General features: G+C 52.0%; 1 protein-coding gene across 5 annotated transcripts in view; it reads right to left on the bottom strand.

Moving 5' to 3' along the window:
- Window positions 1-7,308: 7,308 nt before the first annotated feature.
- RPS6KA1 (ribosomal protein S6 kinase A1) overlaps window positions 7,309-16,000 on the bottom strand; it is a 32,403-nt gene continuing 23,711 nt past the window's right edge. For 4 of the 5 annotated variants that reach the window (XM_014258549.2, XM_014258552.2, XM_014258551.2 and 1 more), the window contains 18 exons: window positions 15,817-15,897; window positions 15,177-15,256; window positions 14,299-14,405; window positions 13,715-13,752; window positions 13,462-13,604; window positions 12,840-12,910; window positions 12,526-12,614; window positions 12,275-12,339; window positions 11,875-11,977; window positions 11,302-11,429; window positions 10,735-10,860; window positions 10,130-10,219; window positions 9,503-9,661; window positions 9,121-9,282; window positions 8,742-8,818; window positions 8,510-8,627; window positions 7,984-8,121; window positions 7,309-7,720 (listed from right to left, as the gene is read on the bottom strand). In XM_014258549.2, the coding sequence (XP_014114024.1) occupies window positions 7,598-7,720; window positions 7,984-8,121; window positions 8,510-8,627; window positions 8,742-8,818; window positions 9,121-9,282; window positions 9,503-9,661; window positions 10,130-10,219; window positions 10,735-10,860; window positions 11,302-11,429; window positions 11,875-11,977; window positions 12,275-12,339; window positions 12,526-12,614; window positions 12,840-12,910; window positions 13,462-13,604; window positions 13,715-13,752; window positions 14,299-14,405; window positions 15,177-15,256; window positions 15,817-15,897 (1,898 nt within the window). In that variant the 3' untranslated portion in view covers window positions 7,309-7,597. The remainder of the gene's footprint in view (window positions 7,721-7,983; window positions 8,122-8,509; window positions 8,628-8,741; window positions 8,819-9,120; window positions 9,283-9,502; window positions 9,662-10,129; window positions 10,220-10,734; window positions 10,861-11,301; window positions 11,430-11,874; window positions 11,978-12,274; window positions 12,340-12,525; window positions 12,615-12,839; window positions 12,911-13,461; window positions 13,605-13,714; window positions 13,753-14,298; window positions 14,406-15,176; window positions 15,257-15,816; window positions 15,898-16,000) is intronic. The other variant, XM_088067322.1, reaches the window with a different exon arrangement.

The raw sequence follows: 16,000 nt of genomic DNA, 5'->3' as shown, positions 1-16,000 counted from the left end.
ACGCATCCAATTCAGGATTTCACTAGTGGCTCGTCAGAGCGAGAACGTGCACATTTATCGAGAGTGGGAACTCAGCACAGCCCTCAGTTTCCTCTGCTGCCTTTGCCGGGATTTGGTGCTGTGCGGGCGGGTGGGTGTGCGAGGAGCGTGTGAAATCCAGGAGCTGGTTGCCAGCAGAGGGAGCGTGGGGCAGGGCCGGGTTCAGCGGGGAGTCAGGAGCCTGGAAACGGGACCGGCTCCCGAGGAAGCATCACACAGCTCTCTGATAAAAAATCCCGAGACTCTTGCAACATCAGCAAGATTTGTTTCCTTAATCCAAATGAACCGAGAGGTGGGATCTCGTTTGCAAATCTGGGACCTTCTTGACCTCCCTAATTCACTCCCGGCTAAGTGATGCTCCCGGGAAGCCCAAGTCACTAGATGGTAGTGTTGCTGTTCAATATTGACGCCTCCGCGGGCCAGCTCCTCGGGAAACTCGCGTTTCTGTCGGGAGGGAGGCACGGCTGTGTCATTTGTGAGGGAGACGTGAGCGAGGAGCCGGGGAGGAGAAGTAGGTCAGAACTGCTTCCTGGGATTGGGCTGTGGGAGGGGGAGCGGAGGGGTGGCAAAGATTTTGTCAGGGCTGGTTTGCTTCCAGGTTTGCTGCCCAGAGGGGCACGGGGTCAGGCCCTCACATAAACTCTGTAAAAAGCTGGGTTTTGGTCAGCTTCACTCGTGGTTAAGCCCAAGCTTAACGTGGATGAGCCTTGTGTGACCACAGCCGGGGAAGTTTTGTCACCCTCTGACCTCAGGGCACACAGAGTCACCTCCTGGTGGGAGGCAACACAGCAAACCATAGAATCATAGAAAGGCTAGTTTGGCTTGGAAGAAACTAAAGCTCATCTCGTTCTGCTCCCTGCCATGGGCAGAGACCTTCCACTCTCTCAGGTTGCTCCAACCTGGCCTCAGACAATTCCACGGATCTCCAGCTCTCCCCTGAAAGCCAGCCCACAGTGAGGGACTGGTCACACAAATTCCTGGAGCGCTCTGAAATCCCCCCAAGCTTTCTAATTACATCATTGCCTGGGTCCCATCCCTGTTAGGAGGTCACCAAGCTCTCCCTGGCGAGGGTAACAAACAGGTTATTGTGCTCTGTGCTGCAAACAAGCCCCGGCCCTCCCGGCTCCAGCCCCAGCACAGAGTAGAGGAGCTGCTGCCTGCCCGCCCTGTGCTCGGGTTTCTGTTAGAGGAGAAAGTCAGGCCAATTAAATCAGGCAGCATTGAATCTCTAATTGACATAAATGAGACAGACAGACAGCTGGGAAAACTGGGAGGAGGGGAGGGAAAGGGGAGCAGGTGCCCTGGATGAGAAAGACATGGAAATACACCCTAATAGGACCACAGCTTTCCTTATTCTGTGTGTTTACATTAGCCAGCAACATCATGGAAAGTGTCTGAGCCTTTGCTGGAGAGAAATTAGTGAAATAAATACAAGTTACAACCGTTGTTGAGTTGATTAGAATGTTCCTAAAAATCTCCAAGCAAACCCGAAGGAAAAAAAAATCACCCTCAAAAAGACGTTTGAATTTGTGTATTAAATTAAGAAATCTGGTTTTTCCCATGCAGTTTGAACATGAGGCCTTGCAGCTGAACAATTATAAAATAATTTAAAATCATATTTGTTTAATTTTCCACATCTGAGCAGTGCTTGCCCAGGTATTTCCCCCTCTCCTTTTACCAGGGAGCGCTCTTTTGTCTTTAACAGACCTTTCAAACACTAATTTATACAGAAATAAGTTATTTAAATTCATACATTTCAGAAGGATGAGGCATAAAGAGGAGGAACTCACCCAGGTCCCACCCGGCACTGCAGAAGGAACCAGAATTACCAGCCCTCACTCTGCCTCGCCCAGGGTGTGCCCTGATGGAAACAAACTGTTGGACATTCTCTCCAAGCACCTCTGCTGCTGGTGGGGAGCGAAGGTGGGAAAGCATTCCTGACTGGATGGGGGGAATACAGTTTTGTGGTGCTGGTGAATCCTTCAGTAGCACGACAGAACAGCAATTTGGGATAATCTCTTACAAACCAACCCTATTTTAGTTTTAAAATAATCAAGATTTGCACATTGTGGTGTAAAAACCAGAAATGTTTTTCATTTACATTTCCAGAAACTTTTGAGATCTCTTCCCGAATATTTCAACACATTCTCCTTCCCCATTTTCCCAGCTGGGATAATTTTTTGCCAGCACAGGCAATTCTTCTTGGTATCCATGGGAATTGCCTCCATAATTAGATGTGCACCCAGTGCACAGATCAGAGCGCTCCAACCCAGCAGCTGGAACTAGGAGGCAGGTCTGATTAAATCTGCTCTGCCACGAGGAGAAAAGCCAGCTTTAATGAAACATCACAGGACTCCCTACCCCGTCTTTAAACAGGGCAGGAAAAGGGACTCTGGGATTACTTTGAGAGTGGCTGCTCGTGGTGTGCTCGCAATTCACAGAGCAGAAAGCGAGCACTGAGTGATCCAGGGCCTTGGAACTGGGGATCTGCCTCATTAAAAAGGGGCTGATTGCCAGCAGCTTATTAAAGGGGCTCACAGTCTGCCTTCAGAACGGCAGAAGGTTGGAGGGGTCAGCAGGTGCAGATGCAGGTTTTCTCCTTGATAGTTTTACCCCAAGCCAGTGAGATCAGGGTCAGCTTGTAGAAGAACAGCTTTTCTGGGTTTCCTGCCCTGCCCAGCAGTGATTGTTTGTGTGGATCCACCAAAAGACACAGAGCCAGCCAACAGCTCTTTTTTTTTTTATTGAATCCCAGAAGGGTTTGGGAGGAAAGAGACCTTAAAGCCCACTCAGTCCCACCCCTGCCATGAGCAGGGACACCTCCTACTGTCCCAGGCTGCTCCAAGCCCCGTCCAGCCTGGCCTTGGACACCTCCAGGATGGGGCAGCCACATCTGCTCTGGACAATTTTCATGGAAAGTAAATGATTTCTATTCCTGCACACCCGGTTCTGCAGGTACAATGTGCTCTTCAGGAAAGGGAGCTGGTGAAAGAGGCAGATGGTCGGATAGAAATTATTAATCCCATTCAAGTTCTTTATCTTTAGTTGCTGCTTCCACTTGGTGTCACAAACCCCATTGACTCCTGGGGGCTTCCCCTTTTAAAAAACAGAGCTGGAAGTTGGGGTGGAGCAGATGTTAAAATTCCAAGTGGTTTGGTGGGTGGGAAAAAAGCGACTTTTAACAAATAGGCCCAGGCTGGGGGATCAAACAGGGCTCTGGTCTAGACAGAGCCGCACTCCCCGCCTGCCTCAGAAGTTCATACCACACCAGCTGACAGAATTTAGCATCTCGTTTCCCTAACATGATTAAAATGCAGCTCCGTGTCCTGGGGTACCGACAGCCCCTCAGATCTCTCTGCATTCCAAGCCACGGTTCCATTTCCACTGCTGGAGTCGCTCCCTTTGGAAACGCGGCCCTGCGGACGAGCGCTGCTCACGGATCCCAGCAGTGCAGGTTGCTTTAGCTGGGGTTTGAACTCAGCCCTTCCTGTAATTCTATGATTTGAATATCATTTTCACAACCCTCGCAAGCAGCAGATGAATGAGAGATTCCTGGCTTTGAGTCAAAAGCTGCGGTAATTAAATGTTTATAAAACACTTTAAGCATGCGAAGTGCTGTTATAGACAAGGAACCAACAGATCTGGCAGATTGGAGCCGGATTTTAAGGCACACCAGCAAACAGAGCCCATTTCCCCCACTACATCCCTCTTTTAGAGCTGCTAGCAGAGGGTTATGGAGGCCATCACAAGGTTCCTTTTATTCTACCCAGAATAAGTGAAATCAGAATCACTTTCTTGCATATGAATATGTGTAATTCAGGAGTTTTCCCCTCGGTGAGAACTCTCCAAGCAAAGGGCCAGCTTGCTGTTCAGCTCGGGAAGGAACTACCCCGTGGGAAACAAAAATTGCTGCTACTTCTGATCTCTCACATAAAACTGGAGAGCTTCCACCTGTTACAGGTTTCTAACACCATCTGCTGTTTAAAAGGAAGATGGCATTGGAGCTCAGCAGCACTGGGAGCTTGTTTGATAAACCAGGCGCGACACCAGTGAATCTGGAACGTTTCTGTAATTGCCACAATTCCTTTTTTTTTTCTTATTTCAAGCCCTGAACATATTCTGACTTGATCTTCATTATGAAGTGAATTATTTCTTCACTAGAGGAAGCAGAATCCCAGTGAGCAGCAGCTGAATGTCAGGTCCACAACACTTCAGTTTTCATTCCCAGCCACGGGGCTGTGCCATTTCAGCACCAACACAAATTTCAAGCAGTGTCACTCTCTCCAAAGCTTGGCCCAAAGAACCGACTTAAAAATGTTTTCATAGTAGAGAGCCATGGTCTCCCTGGTGTATGAGGAGCTGAAAGCAAATCATTCTTTCTATTAAAAATAAAAATATTGACCTTCTGCTGGCCCACACTGCTGCCTGTAGGACAGAATAAACACTAACCAAGGATTCTTCTGCTGCTTCCTAATTGAAAGAGAGACAAACTTTTGTCCCAGCAAAAACAACAGAACCCAGGAGCTCATTACACATTTAAACTGAAGAGTTCACAACTACTGCTCTTAGTTTTGGTTGCAGATATTTGTAATAACAAATTTTTCTGAAACGAAAATACTTTTTTCCAAAGGAGTCCCTGACCATTCACCCTGAGACAAGCAGGGTTTAGACAAAAACCACCCAAAATCTCCAAATGTAAGCACCAAGCAGAGGTCGCAGCTCTGGGATTCTTCTCCAGTCCATCCCATCCGCCCAGCTACAACATCACCCCCCACCTCTCGCATTTCTCACCCCCTCCACATCATTTAAAGTCAGCGGCTCCTTTTGTGAGCCTCACCCCGGCACTTTCCCTGCACTTCGACAAAAGAGACCTTTTACATGTCAATTTATTTTCAGACAAGCATATCTGAAAGGGAGTTTCCCTCCGGAGTCGAATTAGTATTAATGGCAGGTGTTCAGTGGCACACAAAGGCAGGGAGGCAGCGCCTGGGCTGAGCTGAGGCACTAAGACAGCTTGATGTTTTAATAAGCAGAGGCAAGGAATGGAGTGGCAGCGGACCTGCGGCTTCCCCGGCGTGAGTGAAGGTTTTATTCAGAGCCCCCACGTACTGCCGAAAGAAGATCTTGAAATATTTTAAATGTTTTCTTTGCCTTGAAAGAGGGATTAAATTGTTGAATATTCCATGAAAGCACAGCATCCACCCCACATCCCGTGGAACTCACTCACAGTCACCGAGTACTTCCGAAGCCTCCTGCGGCCTTGGGAAGCGGCCGTGGCCACCACGAGGAGGTGGTGGCACCCAGGAGGCCACCACGAGGAGGTGGTGGCACCCAGGAGGCCACCACGAGGAGGTGGTGGCACCCAGGAGGCCTCCAGCTGCCCAGCTCACCATCCACCAGTGCCTAGAGATGCTGAACAAAGATTTACACGGACTGACTCAAAGGTGGGAACTTGGAGAGGGATTTGCATTAAAGTTTAAAAAGTTAAAACCACAGATTAGTTGCTCAGTGAAGTTTCACTATGAAAAAGAAAGAGAAGATGAAAGCTGCTGGCCTTCAGTTTTAAACTGAGTTTATATGGGGATGTTTCCCAGGCCAAAAGACACTTAGTGATGCCCTGGTGAATTTGACAGCAAGAGAAAGGCACAGCTACACAGTGGGAAGAAGGGAAACATCCTCTCAGCTGGGTCAGCCCCTTACAACAGAAAAATGGCTGATTTATGCTCCAAAATAGGAAAATTTAGCCTGCATTATACAGAAATAGTATTATATAGAGCTGTTCAATATTATTTTCGGGCTCCTTGACTTTGGATCAATATGCTCTTTCTGCACAGGTTATTTTCAGGTAGACTCAGCAATTTGAGGCTGGATTCCGGGATTTCTGCTCCCTTGAGCTTTCATTCAGATCTACAGGACAAAAGCTTTAAGATCAAATCCACTATTAAATACCTGATCTAACAGAGGTAGTTTTCCTTGTAAAATGTCCTTATGGATGGAAGTTAAATCCATTTTTGCCCCTTTTAAAACCAAGACAATTTATGATATCCTCCTTATCTTCTTTGTCCCAAGTTAAAGCTGAATGACCCCAAACAATGTGCATCTCACATAATTATTTTTGTGGAATTCTCCATTTTAGAGCCAACTGGTACTGAACAAAAAAGCAAGTTTCCTTTCTTGTGACATGATCAGCCAAAAGTAGCAGAAATTCACATGAGGACCTTTGCTGGCTCCAGTCACATCCTCAAGCAATCCTGCTGCTCCCAGAAATGCCACCATGGAACCACGGAGCTCTGGCAATTCCCAGCAGGTCAGAACGGGGTGGGTATTTATTTCTAGCACAGTTTTTCTCCAAGTTTTGGTTTTTATAAGCACAGAAGTGTCCTGAGAGTAAGAAATTCCCCATTCCTGTTGGTTTTTGCCTCAGTCCAGGACTGGTTCTGGTCACGTCCCACTGAGAGAAGGTAGCGTGGAGAGGCTGCCCTAAGCAGCACTGCTGGTTTTCCCATGATCAAAAGCTGATTTTGGTCTGATCAAAAGCTTTGCAGCTTTTCCAGGAGGCAGACAAGGAGCACTGTCCCTGCATGGCACGGAGGGACAACCTGGGAACGATGGGGAAATGACCAGGAAACGCCCAGGTCGCTGGTTCTGCAGCTCACAGTCAGTAACCCTGAATGAAATGTTTATTGTACGAGCCAGAAAGAAACCCTGAGTTACCGGCCAGAGAACAAAGTTAAATTAAAAAAAGAAAGGGTGGTTTGGTTCAGAGGTTCCTACTGAGGGGAAGGAAAACCCCAAATGGTAAAAGCAGCAGCCAGAGCCAGCCCTAAGCCTCAGCTTTGCCAGGGAGGAGGTTCTGTCATCATCCCCCCCTGCACAGGTGACAAACTCCCTATGGGAGGGCACAGGGAAGGAATGAGCCAAACCTAGGAGTGTCCTGGCCGGCTGAGCATCTATGGGAGGGCTTGGAAAAAAAGTGGTTTATTTTGTTCAGAGATCTGAGCTGCTGGCTGGGCAGAGAGGGAGAAACAGAGGCTGCAAAATCCACCTTACATGGAATAAACACACAGGACTTGAAGGGAAGGGGTGTCCTTCGTGGGCTGGGAGGCTGCAGGGCTGGCTTTGGGAAATGCATCCAAAGCTTTGAGGGAGGAAAAGCCCCAAAGCCTAAACCCCAGGTGTGACAGTCTTCCAGCTGCTGTGGAGTCGGAGAGGATCAGTTCCAAGAAATGCTGTAGTGACAACAAATACCTGGCCCTACACAGGGAAGGGTGAATCAGAGCTGCTTTTTAGTGCCACTTGACATCAGTTATACATTCTAGTTCTCATATACACAGATGGATTTCTTTAAAAATCGACAATTTACACATCAAAAAAGTTTTACAGTGAAGTTCTCTCAGCAAAGATCAGTCTGTACGAGGAGCCAGTCTTTCAGGAGCAGGAAGGCACTTGGCCTTTTAAAAGCAAGTCCCCAGGAGAGCCCCTGTGCAGACCCTGCCTGTCCCCTGTGCCCCTCTTCCATAGGTGTGCAAAATCCAGGCTGTTCCTGCACCGTGGGGCCTCACAGGGTGGTGGAGGGGAGCTTCTTCACCCGCCTCTGTGCCAGGATAGAGGATTCGATGGGCTTCAGCTGAGGGCTTGGCTTGGAGCTGTTCAGTGCCGAGTATGTGGCAGCCATGGCGCCCTGGAGAGAGGCAGAGGAGTCACTCAGGTGCAGGAGAGCTGCTTCAGGCTCGTGGCTTTACAAGACAGGGGACCAGAGCAGACACACCCACAAACAAAGCCAGAAGCATTAATCTTATTTCTTTAAGTCCCCCTCCTGCACTGACATGCTGTTAAAGAATTTTCCCTTTTTTATCTCCCAAAAACCCCAGCTTGTCCGTACTGCCTGCCCTGGCTCACACCTCTCCAAACTTCCAGCCTGCTTTCCCACTCCAAATTTTGTACCTTTACAAGCTGAATGTCCTGGTGATTCAGCTGGCTCTGGGGTAAACTGTCCTTCTGGGTTATCCAAGGATGCTGAAGGACCTGCTTGGCTGTGAGACGCTGGTGAGGATCTACGTGAAGCATCTTTGATACCAGATCCTACAGGCGTTGTTTGGAAAGTCAGACTTTAGAAGATTTCATAATTTAAATGCAAAAAACCCACCTGTGTACACCCTCAGATTAGGATTTGAATTCAGAGGCCAAGTTTAAAGTCCCCAGACATCAATGCCTTTTTGTATGAAATACGTTTTTGGCAGGCCTGGGGGGCATAACACAGAGCAAACCCCACAAGGGTCAAGCATGAGATTGGTTTTCCATGCAAATATCCACAGCTAGAGCTGAAACAAGGCTGCTGTGGAGGGACATGTGTGGGGTAGAAGCTGCAGTGCTGGTTTTCTTCTCTCTTGTGTGCTCCCTCCACAACCTGATCTAAATTTGCCTCACAGCAGCCCCAGCCCCTGAGTGTAACACAAATATCAAACCCTACCTTGGCCATGTCAGAAATAGTGTCCCAATTGCCCCCACTGATGGAGAACTTCCCCCCTCCTATCCGTGTCAGGATCTCTTCTGGAGTGTCACCGGGACCATTTGCAAAGGGAGTGCAGCTGGGGAGAGAGGAGAGGAGAGAGCCCTGGATTTACTGACCCAGGCAGGAGAGGGGCAGCTGTCCCCACAGAGCACGCTGGGGACGGGAGGTCACAGCCCCAGCACTGCCTTACCCTGCCAGCATCGTGTACAGCAGGACCCCCAGGCTCCAGATGTCACAGCCCTCGTCGTAGCCTTGGCGTTTCAGGACCTGAACACAACAAGCAAAGGGAGGAAAGTGTGTTTGGCTCCTGACATTGAGCTCATTTCAGAAGAGGGGCTTGACCTGGGTGCAGTCCATGTGCAAAGCTTCCAGAGCTGGACAGAACAGCAAAGTCTGGGACTAAAAGATCAGGATTCAAAATAGGTTCATTACTACAAGTGATATTTCTGTAACTGCCTCTTCCAGGGCGGGCTGGAGATGGGAACAGGGTTCCCACTGTGCCAAGTGGGGGCACAGGTCAGGTGAGGTCAGGGGAGGGACAAAGGGACTGCTGGAGGGTCTCAGCTCACCTCGGGTGCCACGAAGTTTGCTGTGTAGCAGGGGGTCATGAGGAGCCCGTTCTCAGCCCTGAGCTGCTTGGCAAAGCCAAAGTCACAAATTCGGATGCTCTCAGGGTTCCCTGATTTATCCACGTAGAGGATATTGCTGGGCTTCAGGTCCCTGTGAACTACCTGTGGAGACAAGAAAAGGCTGTGCTCGTACCCCAGGAAGATAAAGGTCTGAAAGCTGCCTGAGGTCACTCATCCCCTGCTCTGGCCCCACATCTGCTTTGCCAAGAGGGCAGCACCAGCAAGAAATAATTGTCATGATGGGCAGAGCTACTCCCTGGAGGAGAGGGAGTGCAGGGTAATGCAGGGAGCTTCCCAGGAAAATAGTCGTGACCACACTCACCCCTTGGGAATGCAGATATTCCACTGTTTTACAAATCATGTGCAGGACTGAACTGGCTTCTCTCTCTGAGAAAAATTTCTGTCTGAGGATCTTATCCAGGAGCTCCCCTCCCCTCATGAGCTCGGTCACCAGGTACACGTACTTCCCATCATCGTACACCTGCCAAAGAAAACATGGGTGGGGTAATCAACATGTGCTTCCAGAGCTTCCCTTTTGTGCTTCCATCACCAAGGAGCAGACAGGGATCAGCAGAGGTGGCTCTGGGGATGCTTCCCCAGCCCAGAATCAGGATATCAGAATATATCAGAATATCTCAACCTGGAATATCTCAACCAGCATCATCCAGCCCAGCTCCTGGCCCTGCCCAGACACCCCAACAATCCCAGCCTGTGCATTCCTGGGAGCTTTGTCCAAGAGCTCCTGGAGCTCTGGCAGTGTCAGGGCTGTGCCCATTCCCTGGGGAGCCTGGGCAGTGCCAGCAGCTCTGGGGGAAGAACTTGGTCCTGAAGAGGAACAGCAACACGTGGAGCTGGGTTGTTGTGCTGCCCCTGCTGGGGCTGAGCTCTGCCCCTGCCAGCCTGCGCTTCCTCAGGCAAAGCACAGGGAAATCTCTCAAGCCACACTCACGTCTTTGAGGGTGATGATGTTTGGGTGCTGCCCGTACCGCAGCAGGATCTCAATCTCCTCAGAAGGGTCTCGCTTGCTCTTGTCAATCACCTGCAAGAGCAGGGACACACTTTAGCCACGGATGGGGAAGGGACCAGGACAGAGCACACGAGCTGAGTTTGGAGCCCTGCAGAGCTCCTGTGCCGTATCCACTCCCTGTCCCCTCATCTCTTTAGCTCTAGAAATCCTTCAGTTGCTTCATCAGTTCTGTGTCCCCATCCCACAAAATTTTGTCTTTTGTTAAGACCTGATGTAGCCACAGTTTTGCACAGGAAGATGAGATGCTCTCCCCACTCTGAGGGAGGAGGACACTGCTTCCCTGCTATTCCTGGGGAAGGGCAGGTACCCGCAGAGCAGCACAGAAATTGTCCTTTTGCGTCCTAGATGAGCCTAAAGCTCATCCTGTTCCACCCCCTGCCAAGGGCAGGGACACCTTCCACTGTCCCAGGCTGCTCCAGCCCCAGTGTCCAGCCTGGCCTTGGGCACTGCCAGGGATCCAGGGGCAGCCCCAGCTGCTCTGGGCAAAGATGTAACCGGGCTGCTCAGCCGGAGGGCAGATCCCAGACCTTGACTGCGTACTCCATGTTGGTGGCCTTGTGGATGCAGCGTTTGCAGACGGAGTAGGAGCCGACGCCGATGGCCTCCTTCACCACGTACCCATCGCTGAACTGGACGTTCTTGCCGTGCAGCTGCTGCCAGGGCACAAAGGAGAGCTGAGCTGGAGGGTTCAGGGAGGGGTTTGTGCAATATGATGAGTTAAGTGCAGCACAGAGAGAGCTGTCAGACTGTCTGCTGCATCCCACAGCTTCCCCTCGCGGCGGGGAGCGGGAGGAGAGGAGAACGAGGCAGATATAGGTCAGTGGGCCGACACTGCCTGCACCGAGCACGGTGCCTTTGCCTTTGGCTGCCCAAGCCGTGGGCATTACAGACCCCTGCCAGCACTGATCCGCCTGGGGACTGGAGAGCCACAGCCCCACACTGCCCTGACAGCCTGTGCACAACGTGACAGTCAGCGGTGATGAAAGAACAGGAGGCAAGAATTCCAAAGAGGACTGCCTCGGGATCCAGGTGGTGCAGAGGTCCCGGAGCATCCCTGCACCTCCAAAGAGCTGTTCCTCTGTCCCATTCCTTACCTGCACAACTGAATGCAGGGGTGGCTGGGCAGCTTTCACTTTGCCATCCTCCATTAAGCCGGTTGCCACAAAACTGAAGCCTCGGAAGAGCTGATGGGCCCCCGCACTCGGGGGGACACCCGGGGAATCTGCAGCAGGAGTTGAGAGACAGCTGGAGAAGGCTCTGAGGAGCAGAAGCCTCCCCCTCACTCCCAGGAGCTATAGCTGGAATTTATTCGAGACAGGAGCCACTCCAGCAGCACTGAGCTTACCCCTAACGTCCCACAGAGAATCATGGAATTGTCCAGCTTGGAAAAACCCTCTAAGATCAGCGAGTCCAACAATTCCCCCAGCACTGCCAATGTCCCCAAGTGCCACATTCACATGGCTTTTAAACCCCTGCAGGAATGGTGACTTCACCACTGCCCTGTAACAGGGACTGACAACCCTTTTGGGAGAAGAAATTTCCCTGATATCCAACCTGAACCTTCCCTGTGCAGAAACCTTATCCTGCTGCTGCCAGATATTCCCTGGAGTGAAGCCACCAAGTGACATCTCACAGGAAACTTGGCCTTTTCCCCAAGTCATACAAACCTTTTGGTGTCCGTGACGTGAATTCTGTGTCAAAATAAAAGGTGTCATCTGGCTGGCCCACTGCAGGCTTGAAAGGGGGTTTGATTTCCCTGCGGTATAGCTTCTGCAAAACACACAGAACCAAAAAACAGCTGCAAAACCAGCTTGGAAGTGCCCCCACAGGGTGCACAGGCTGCTGAGGAAGGAGGGCCAGGAAGAGATTTTGTGAAACTCTGTGTCTTAGCATTTTGCTACAGCTCAGTGAGGTGTCAGGCAGCCCAGATATGAGACAGTTACATGACAGAGAATTTTGGTTTTGGAAAGGGTTATTGGAGTGGATGGGGACAGGGGCTGTGCTATTCCTGCTGCAGAACTGTGTTACTGGTGCTGAGTGGTGCAGGAATTTGCTCCTGATACTCACATTCCAGTCGATGGTGGAGTAGAAAGGGTGGCGCTTGATCTCCTCTGCCCCATCCGGCCCGGACCCTGCAAGAGCCACCGCAGGTCACGTTGTACTGAACCCCCAGCAAAGCACAGGGGACAGCCAGGGGCACAGCCAGATGTCACAGAGAGCCTGGCTGGCATCACCCAGCTGGCCTGACCCAGCCAGGGGGGTGTGAGAGGCCTCCACACAGCATCAGGGGCATTCAGAAACAAAAAAAATGGTCTTACCTAATCTGTTGGCTGGATTCCTTTTGAAAAGGGCTCGCAGGAGGCTCTGAGCCTCAGTGCTCAGGAACTGTGGCATGCCCAGTTTCGCTCTGGGGAGGAAGTTACACAATCAGCTGCAGGTTTGAAGAAGTCAGCTCACAAGGTGACTGCAGCACCTCCACCCCCAAAAGGCACAATCATCTCTCTGGCATTCACACTGCACCCTTTAAACCGATGGCTGATATGGCACCACTTGCCAAATAACACCACAAAATTGTGAGAGCCCCCAGCTGCAACACCCTTCCTGTGCAGACAGGAGAGAGAGAAACTCTTACTTGAGGATGAGGGTCATCGTCTCCTTACGGTCCTTCCCCTGGAAGGGCAGTGCCCCCGTGAGCATTTCAAACTGGGAGGGAAAGAGAAGAAGGGGGGTCATGTCCGAGCGAGGCTCAGGGTCGCACAGGTCCCACTGCCCCTCCCTGCTTGTGAGGGGTCCCAAAGCTGGCTGTGACAGAGCTCTCCGAGCTCTCAGGCACGGCACGTTCCCAGCAGCAGCCTGGCTCTCAGGGTTTGTGTGGGAACGGGTCCAGGCAGCGCCCGCTCCTCCCGGAGCCCGGGGATCCGGCAGCTGCCAGAGAGTGGCACCAGATCTGCACTGACAGCGATGGGCCAGCGCTGGGGTGGGCACAGACACCCCCACACACCCCACACACACCCCACAGAGACCCCCATGCATCCCACACACCCCATGGACACCCCACAGCCCCCTCACACCCCAGCACCGGCTGGCACAACAGCCTCCAGGGACCAGCGCTCCTGGCTGGAGCCCCTTAGGGAGCGTTTTGGGGGGTGTGGGGAGCCCCCCTCCCCGGTCAGCAGGTCTGGAGGACACACAGAGCCCTGCCTGGTTCCAGAGCAGGGGCAGCTGCCATTCCCAGTCCTGGACAGGGTACCCACCATGAGGACCCCGTAGGACCACCAGTCAGCGCTGTGCGAGTGGCCCTGGCGATTCACCACCTCCGGAGCCATGTACTCCACGGTACCACAGAAGGAGTAGGCTTTCTTCTCGTGGTCTATGGCCTCCTTACTCAAGCCAAAATCTGCACAAGGGGAAGTTGTCAGCACACAGCCACTACTCCAAACATTTCGAGCAGCTCTGTATGTCAGGAACCAACCTTGCTGGAGCCCAAGGCTCTGTGGAGCCCCTTACCTGTGAGTTTGATGTGCCCCTCTTCATCCAAGAGGATGCTACAGCAGGAATGGAAAAACAAGTTGTTACTGTCTGTGATAAGAGCTGGTGAGAACAGGCACAGCAAAGGATAGTCCAAGATCATCCTCTGGCTCCCAGAATCCAAAGGAAAAGCTACCTGTCCCTTCTCCCAGTGCTTTAAGCTCCACCACCAAGACAGGAGTGGGGCCAGGAGCAGCTCCCTCCTCTCCTCATCCTTGGCTTCACAGTGAACCAGTGGCCCCAGAGGTTATCCCCTCTGATCCCCACACACCCCAGGCAAGGGTGACCAAGCTGGGGTGGGCTCTGCAGAGCCCAGCCTGCTCCCTTCTCCCTCTGAAGGCTCCCAGCTGCCTAAAGCTGGAGCCTGGAGGCTGCCACGGATCTCTGCTCGGCCCTGTGGCACACACAGCTCTGAGGAGCAGCAGCCTTGGACTGGCACCACCACCTCCCATCTGTCCAGCCCCAGGGCATCCTCCAGCCCCTCAGGAAGGTGGAAGCTGTTCCCTGACTGCAGGCTGGGCTGGCTGCAGGGCTGGGATCCTCCCTCAGCTGGCCACACATACTTCTCTGGCTTGAGGTCCCTGTAGATGATCCCCAGGCTGTGCAAGTGGTCGAGCCCCAGTGCCAGCTCTGCCAGGTAGAACTTCACGTCCTCCTCGGTGAACATGACCTGCAGGGAGGGGGAGAAAGCAGAGAGGTGCTGGGTTACAATGCCAGCAGCTCCCCTGCACCCAGGCAAGACCTTCCACATCCGTGTTGCTCTCTCCTGCCCTTTCTGTTTCCCAGACTTCCCCCCACTGTTCATGGTTTGGATCAGAATGGACCTTAACGGATCCAGTGCCACCCCTGCCATGGCAGGGACACCTCCCACTGTCCCAGGCTGCTCCAAGCCCTGTCCAGCCTGGCCTTGGGCACTGCCAGGGATCCAGGGGCAGCCACAGCTTCTCTGGGCACCCTGTGCCAGGGCCTGCCCACCCTCCCAGGGAAGGATTTCTGTGTCACTCAACTCCACTCTCCAGCATTTGTACTCTGCCCCAGCCACGTTTTTCTACTACACAAGCAACATTGGAATACTATGAGCAGAAGAGAGAATGGCAAGGGTAAGAAAAAGCAGGAGAGATGATTATAAAGCTCAGCCTCCAGGACAGAGGGACTTGGCTCCTGCCAGGGAGCAGTTTGAGTTCTCATTGCCTTGTTTTAGTTCTCGTTCTTTAGGAGATGCTCATCGGAAGCTGTTGCAGGGGTGGGACCTGCCACCCGTGCTGCTGCTTTTCTGCTGGAGCTCAGGGCTCCCACAACACCCTCCCCTGGTGCCAGCTCTGCACTAGCAGCAGGTTGGAGGCTGTTTTCACCCTCTCAAGGACTGCAAGGGTGAGTTACTTCTCCAGACCAGGGATGAGCTGAGCTTCAGCAGCCCACCGAGATGCCGGAGCATACCCACCTCTTTGGAAAGCCGAGTGAAAAGGTCACCTCCTCTGAGGAAATCCAAGATGAGGTACAGCTTCCCCTCTGTCTGGAATGCTGAAACACAAGCCCAGAGCAGGAATCAAACCCCTGCACTGAGGGAAGGCTCCGTGGTGTTACATTAATCACTTAAATCCCAGTGGCTCCAGCTGGGTACATGCCCTGCGTGGTTCCTGGGTTAAATGCAGGTAGGGCTGATGGGGTAAAGGAGCTGGCCTGTCCCTGCTGCTGAAATGGGAGCTCCCCACAGCACTCTGGCACTGCAGAAAATCCTCATTTTATGGGGGTCTGGTTCCCTTTCTGCCAGTGATACCCTCCTGAAAGGGCTGTTTTCCTGGGAGAGGCACTCACTGGTCACCTTACAGGGAACAAAGCTGTCCTTGCCTTCCCCAGAGTCAGAACATTAACCCTGCCAAACTCCAGCTCAGCTAGTTAGCTCTGCTTTCTCAGTTTCTCATGGTTTAATGTTTTAATCCCCAGGATTTAATGTTTAAACCTCCTCTCCTGATCCATTCTCCATTCCCCATTCCTTAGCTGGAGCAGGCAGTGGGACCACAGATCCTTCCAGGAAAGGATTTGTGCTCAGGGGATTGTGTTTAAAGGCAGCCAGGACTCACCGTAGTGGAGTTTCACCACAAAGGGATGGTTGACATCGGCCAGGATGTCCCTCTCTATCTTTGTCCTCAGTCGGTCCCGCACTGTGGGGAGAGAGGAGCAGCTCAGACACAGAAAAGGCCCCTGGGCAGTGTCCAGCCCCATCCCAGACTTCAGCACCAAGCTGCTTGAGCCAGGGGTTTTCCC

The sequence above is a fragment of the Pseudopodoces humilis genome, chromosome 27 (assembly GCF_049639895.1).
Source record: "Pseudopodoces humilis isolate 2021_Gansu_Grassland_sample_001 chromosome 27, ASM4963989v1, whole genome shotgun sequence".
NCBI lineage: Eukaryota > Metazoa > Chordata > Aves > Passeriformes > Paridae > Pseudopodoces > Pseudopodoces humilis.
This window is presented reverse-complemented; position numbering and strand designations above follow the sequence as displayed.